This window comes from Varroa jacobsoni, unplaced genomic scaffold (genome assembly GCF_002532875.2).
Source record: "Varroa jacobsoni isolate VJ856 unplaced genomic scaffold, vjacob_1.0 scaffold_289, whole genome shotgun sequence".
NCBI classification, from domain to species: domain Eukaryota; kingdom Metazoa; phylum Arthropoda; class Arachnida; order Mesostigmata; family Varroidae; genus Varroa; species Varroa jacobsoni.
The window spans coordinates 222,458-229,207 of record NW_019213191.1 but is presented as its reverse complement, the minus strand read 5'-3'; the positions used below and the strand labels follow the sequence as shown (position 1 = coordinate 229,207).

General features: G+C 37.7%; 1 protein-coding gene across 1 annotated transcript; it reads right to left on the bottom strand.

The window, feature by feature from the left end:
- Positions 1 to 281: 281 nt before the first annotated feature.
- LOC111259035 (uncharacterized) lies at positions 282 to 6,390 on the bottom strand. The gene is made up of 11 exons (XM_022830706.2): positions 6,161 to 6,390; positions 5,152 to 5,510; positions 4,722 to 4,908; positions 4,353 to 4,461; positions 3,835 to 3,957; positions 2,830 to 3,585; positions 2,250 to 2,446; positions 1,610 to 1,933; positions 1,289 to 1,423; positions 934 to 1,030; positions 282 to 687 (listed from the first exon to the last, which is right to left on the bottom strand). The coding sequence occupies exons 1-11, from the start codon at positions 6,175 to 6,177 to the stop codon at positions 460 to 462; spliced, it is 2,532 nt and encodes an 843-aa protein (XP_022686441.1). The 5' UTR covers positions 6,178 to 6,390; the 3' UTR covers positions 282 to 459.
- Between the last annotated feature and the right edge of the window lie 360 nt (positions 6,391 to 6,750).

Genomic DNA, 6,750 nt, shown 5'->3' with positions numbered 1-6,750 from the left:
ATTTATATGTATACATGTATGTACAACACAATGTGCTACTTCCAAAAACAAACTCTACAAAAATATCTATTAAGATATTTAGGTAAATGGATTACTAACCTTCCTAACATTAGCGTGACAGGGTCGGAACAACTTATTTGTGCGGAATATTAATTTTATAGTCGTACGATAAAGATCTGAGATGTTAGAAACATATGGAATTGATATGCTTTCCTGGAATACCGGTATGGGTTAGATATTGTAGTTATAACTCTCAAATGCTATTTTTACAGTTTCCCCCATTTTTGTTCTAGCAACTACAAGTTAGTGCATCTATTATGTTTCATTTTTGCAAATCTGCCTTCAGGCGACGTTTTGTTCCGAATTCGCTATTTAACGTGGGGCTCACTTTACCACCCTCTCTAGCTGTTCGGATTCACCCTTCTCTGTAAAAAACTAATTATTCAAAGTGAAGTATTATTAAGACCACAAGGTTGCAAGTCGGTCAACCTGGTCTGGCGATAAATACATTCCTATTTGTGCCAAATAGTGAAGAAATCTGCTTCGTCCCTTTCTGTTAGGTCCACTTCGACGCTCTTTTTCAGCTTGACATATACGTGATAAGTAAAAAAGGTAATGTTTAGCTAAGGATCGACTAATTGACAGCTGGCTTAGAATGTCGTCCAAGGCTCGCTCGTTCGTGCGTACCTGAAAACGCGTTTTTCTTTATGAAATCTAATGTCGGCAACTTCTAATTTTTATTTCATTACCTAAGGCGTAGGCTTTTGATATGTCCACACCTGAGAATAATTTGTTTATCCTAGCATAACTTCTAGCTGTTTTAGCTTTCGAATCAAAGTACTTTCACAGCCGCATAGAAAATAATATCCATCATCTTCTATATCTTTTGACTAAAGACGAGTGAAAGATTATGTGATGCATCTTGCTACCAACCTTTTTAAGAATCTTATGAATGTCGCGGAATCCTAGGGAGCTAGCTACGCGTGGCAGATACAACTCCTGTTGCTCAACCTCGGTAAGATCTGCGCACCTACATGAATGTTCGCAGCAAAGCCATTAGTATTTTTCTAACTAGCAGAAAACCACGCCTATTTCTCATAGAGCTCTACCCTTTTCCATCTTATCACATAGACAGTCACTATTGTACTAACCTGATTAAGGTATTTTACAGCAGATTAGAGCATCCGTAGCTAAAGCAGCCATATATAACCAAGCTTTCATTACCCTTTAGCCTGATCAGTAATTACACCTAATAGTAAAGATCAGTTTCTGAAATAATGATGCCTACCTCCTCGAAATCCTATCAAGGGACTTTGCTGCTTCTCCAATGAGAACCGTGGATCCGATCTCAAGCAATTCCTCTACCAATCTGGGGTTTGTGTCCTGCGTCTCAACTGGACGCTGCTCCATCCAGCGTTTTACTCTACAGATGCAGATTAGGTATAGTAGATAATGTTTCCTTAACGATCAACTTCAATGTCCGTATATGATTACTAAATACAAAGACAATATTCCACGAATATCGCCATTGTTATAATGCTAGTATAGCTGGCATTAGAGTTGTCCTTTTACATATCTTCGGTCTGAATAAGTCTCATTATACTATTACCTCTCATAGCTCGGCAAACATTCTTCTCCCATAGTGTCAAGACTTGCAGCAAAAAGATCAAACTGTGATACTTGATCGAAAATTTCAGCAAGACTACACAACACAGATGAATTAAACGCAGCTTTTGATTTTTTTCTCTTATCATCGTGACGCTTTCGTCTAGATTGGGCTAATGATTCGCCGATTTCGGTTGACGAGAAAGATGGCTTGCGCATGACGATATCCTCAAATTCGAATGGTAGACACTCTTCAAGCGAAGCATAAAACGCGTTGAAACCAGATTTTTTAAATGTCATTTGAATTGAAGCTGCGTCATCGAGACACCTGCAACCATGAGTGATTTAGCTATTTTACTTAAATAGATGAAATCGTATTTTTACGTGGTCAATAAATAAAAACTATAAAGTGCAGCATTTTTCGAAACTGGTTTATTTACTTGAAATTTTAACGTGGCAGTGTTTACACTAGAGGAATCAGGTCGAGAGGCAGGAGGTTAAATTGCAATCGCGTCATCACACAGAAAAATGAAAGCATCAACAAATATAAGAGTGTGGTTTATAATCTTTCTTAATGCTTTAATAATGTAGAAAGGTCGGTTGAAAGGACCGGCAATTTCTATCGATAATTATAGTAGACTTACCCCGAGGAAAGGAGCGCACCAAAAGTTTTGTTAACTGGATAGATTGTCTGCGGTAATCTAGATGACACTGTTTCAAACTCTATTTGGAGAAGCGCACGGCGAACGTCAGACGAAAGATGCTGACAGGTGAATTCTACATTGTAACCTGTAAGGTCACGTTTTTCAGCTTCCCCAATTTTTCTCAAAAACCCTGCTACCTGAACACAAGGAAAAAGTAATTATTTGAATTCGGATTTATAGGTCTATTTCTATCTAGTTAGCGTTAACATGCCCATGAGGATGCTCAATATTAAAGGGGAGATGCAAACTTTGCCTGACTGCTTAACAGATTGTTGTCCCTGAAAATCTGCTTATTCGGTTCTGTGCCTAAATAATAGAATAATGTAATAATATCTTCAAAAGACACAAAGACATTTTTTTTCATGGTCATTGAATTACAGGCAGCCCATCAAAGCAATGTTATATGAATACTGACTAAATGTGATCTAGGTAATGCTTCTGCAAACATTTTTACCGTGCAAAAAAAAATACAGCGACAGTTAACTAAAACATACATTTTAAATAGAGATTACTCAGGTACCTGAGTTGGGCTTGGCCGATGTAGCTCGATCACGGGCGTGTCCTGTAGTATTCGACAGCGTTTAATAATCGTACCATAGTCACGGGTCGCTGTCAGTATACAGGGCTTTTTCGAACTCTTCAAAACAGTTTCAAGTGCCATCCAAAATCCCTCATCTCCATCGTTATCGAAGATCACATCGACGTCGTCGAATAAAATAATTGTCGATTTCGAACATTTAATCCTCTGATCATCTTGCTCAGGCGATCCTGATCTCGACCGTTTCTCCATTATTTGCTTGTCGGTTATTACAGTTCGTTCTTTTTCGAAACCTTTGAGATCATCATTTTTATCAACAGGCTCGAAAAATGATTTTATCGATGACTTCGACAATTCTTTTGCTTCACACTCGAATTTGTCGTTGCAACTATCATCTAGTATTTCTAAAATTTCAGTAGAGTCTTCTGAGGTATTACCTTTCTTAGTTTTTGAAGCAAAGAAGAACGAAATTGTACCCTTACAATTACGAGATGTAAACTCTTTTGAGATTTGCTTTTCCTTTCCCTTCTGTTTTTTCTTGTCCTGTACTTGCTCGGACAGATCGGATGTCAACAAAGCAGTCGGTACCGATGTAAAAACAGGTTTAAAAAAGCTGCTGATTCGTCCCTTTGAGGAAGACACCTTTGTTCCCTCAACGTGAAGACTTTGCGTTGCTTCTTTTAGGTCGGCTAAAACACGGCGTCCGGAACGCTCACTAGAAGAATTGACCTCAAGAACCTGAAGTTGCAAAGGTTTCAGCTGAATTCGCTGCGAATATCCAATTTAACTATAAATTATTAATATCTAGGGATATACCAGAGTGCTTCACGCTTATTCTGCACGCATGAGTGTCTCGTTTTCAAAGTAAATTTTGTCCCTGTACGACTATAAAAAATGACCGCAACTGAATCTCTATGGGCATCGACTTTCACGCAGCATAAGGGGACTGATTACTGTAAAATTAGTTTTGGATAACACTGCACATACCGTGTACCCTAGCCGCTGTGCAATATAATAAACTAGAGCCGTTTTACCAACGCCTGGGGGACCTTTGATAAACATCGCATTGGAAAAGCCGTCGGCCGGATGTCCACTCGACGAGGAAGAATCCTGATAGAAAAGACGAGCATAGTTAGTGTAAAATATAGAGATTATTAGGCGATAATTTTACCTAAAATTCCAAAAGTATCTATAGCAATTTGGGAGGGTTAAAACATACCTTCACATTCAGCTTATTTAACAATGCTTATGTATGCTAGACTTCGTTATTTTAAACTTACTGTAAAAAAGTAAATGTGCTTTCTGCGCGCTCGGAATTGCAAATGACATGTTTATCGCTTATCCACTTTATCAACTACACATATTGACCAAAACAACACGGCCGCATAATTTTATGAACTTCAAATCGCATAAAGTAACCTGTATTTTAATAGACATATAAACTCCATAGGATAATCTTAGGTTAGCTTCGATTTCAGTAAGTGACGGAAGTGTCAGTCACTCACATGGTAGGCTGATGCAGATCTTCTCGGAAGATCTTTCCATTGTTGGAGCCAATTCTCGAGAGTGGCCACCGCCGCCATATTGCCCACGAACGTGCCGAACGAACTCGGCCTGCGGAACACCAATCATATCTATTTAATCGTATAGTCTCTCAAACAAACAACGTATCGTTCTTCATCGCTATGTTTGTGTGCGTTTAAACCAATTGGGTGATTAAAAAGTCGTAATTGTTCTAAGAATATCGTTGCACATTTATCGTCAAAAGTAAAACATAATATTCACAGATATGTCTAGTTGAAACAGTTGAATGTAATTTGCTGAGCATGATAAATAAATAAAAAAATAATGCTACAAAAATCAATGCAGCTTACGCATATTTAGATGTCCACATATCTGACTCTGAAAACATGGTGTCAAAAGAGTCGCTTTCTTTAACGTTCAACGTTTTATTATTCTTCTGGTCCCTGCTGCTCCTTGCCGCTTGGCTAACTTTTGTAGTAAGTTTTGTTGTCATAATGTCGACCAATGTAGCCGTCTTCGACGCATTATTAATGTGTCCTGTTGAAGCAGTTTTGAGGTTGAACACGTTTTACCTTAGTTAGTGATTTCTATGACATTGTAAGCTTTTTAGTGAATAGATTGAAGTGGTGAGCTGCTGTTATACAATAAACACAAAAGTTCATTAATACAATTATAGCAGTAGTAACTTCCTGAAGTTTAAATTACAGTTATATACACGTTAACGGTCACTCAAGTGCAAATCCTTGAAAATACTTTCAAATAATCCAGTTATTTGCGCACCATTTTGTGTTTTTCTGCAGTTCTTTATCGTTGACTGTTTGGACTCGCCTGTGCCGATTTCACGATCCAATTGACTACCAACAACCATCGCATCTGTAAAATTTTTACGCAGTGGCTTATCCGGTATAAAATCTAGTTTTTTATTTATACGTTTTGAGGATTGCACAGAACAATCCGAAGCAGAGTCCCTTTGTAGAATTGTGCTCTTTTCCTTTGTGGCGGAGCTTGTCGTTCTTTTTCTTTTGAGGTTCGGAGAAGTCACATGGATTTCTGAAGGAAGATTCGACCTTTTTTTACAGGATCGGGATCGAACCAATCGTCGCTCTGGTAGGACACTCGCGATCATCATCTGATTTAAGCTGTGAAAGCACGAAGATGTGGACTGTAGTAACACTATAACCTGACGAAGCTATTTTTCCTGTTGTATAGTTACGCAATTTTCTGCAACAATCTCTTTCAATATGTTTGGTTTCTAATCACATCTGTCGTGTCGTTATGCGGATATGAATAAACTAAACAGGATAAACGAGTGTTGACAGCCATGCGTACGAAGGGAGAACGACATTTTGTTAGCAAGCCCTTCAAACTCAAAGTTTTTAATGTGCCCATAACACAATACTACAGTAATTCACTTTCTTTTTTCAGTAGTGAAAATTAAATTGGGACACCCTATTATTAGAAAACGGATTGTTAAAAATTCAGAATTTATAATTGTTGCATTCTTTTAACGAGTCTTATCATTCCAATTTAATCTAATTATAATTTACTGACATAAATACGAATGAGAAATTTCAAATGTTTCAAATTAGAAACTGTCCTAAAAACAAACAATTACCGACTTGTTATCTATAGATAGCTAATTTTGAATTAAGCTTCCTTAAATGCGATTCCTAGGTATGCAGTTTATCTCTTTAATGTCGAAAATAACTAGTTAATTTTAGAGTCATTCGTTTCAGCTTAGCGTAAAGAGATACTTATGACTATGTTAGAAACTTAGTAGTTTACTTACTCCTTAGGCTGAAGCATAAGTGAGTGAGGTGTAGGTAATTTGCATCACAAATATTGCACAATTCCTTTATCACAGCGCTTCAAACTATTGTATGTACGATGATTAATAAAACGCATATTTGTAGTCCATAATTATTATTCAACATTTACCATGTTGAGACAGAAAGGCCAATCAGCTGTTACAAAATCCCGCCAGAACCTACAGCAGGGTGGAAAGCAGACCAACTGGTGTTGATGTGTAACCATAGAAGCTTCACTCACGGGTAACCCTAAACTAGGTACCAGGACAGATTATTTACGGTTAATTTTTAATAGCTCTTGACGTCTATAAGGTAAAGTGATAAAAGGAACGCTTTAGAATGGACACAGAATACACTACTCTGTATTTCAGACACAAGATACGCCATTGCGTAGTAAACTGTTCGTTCGTTAAATTCGAAAAATGTTACAGCTACAATGAAAAGGTTTTTAATCCCCAGCTGGCTCTCAGCCTCAATTTGTCTAGATTGAATCACCCCATCTCTTATTCGTTAAGTATTATTACAAGGGTCATCCAGGGTGGAGTCTAAAACATGACTACGCCCCCATGGA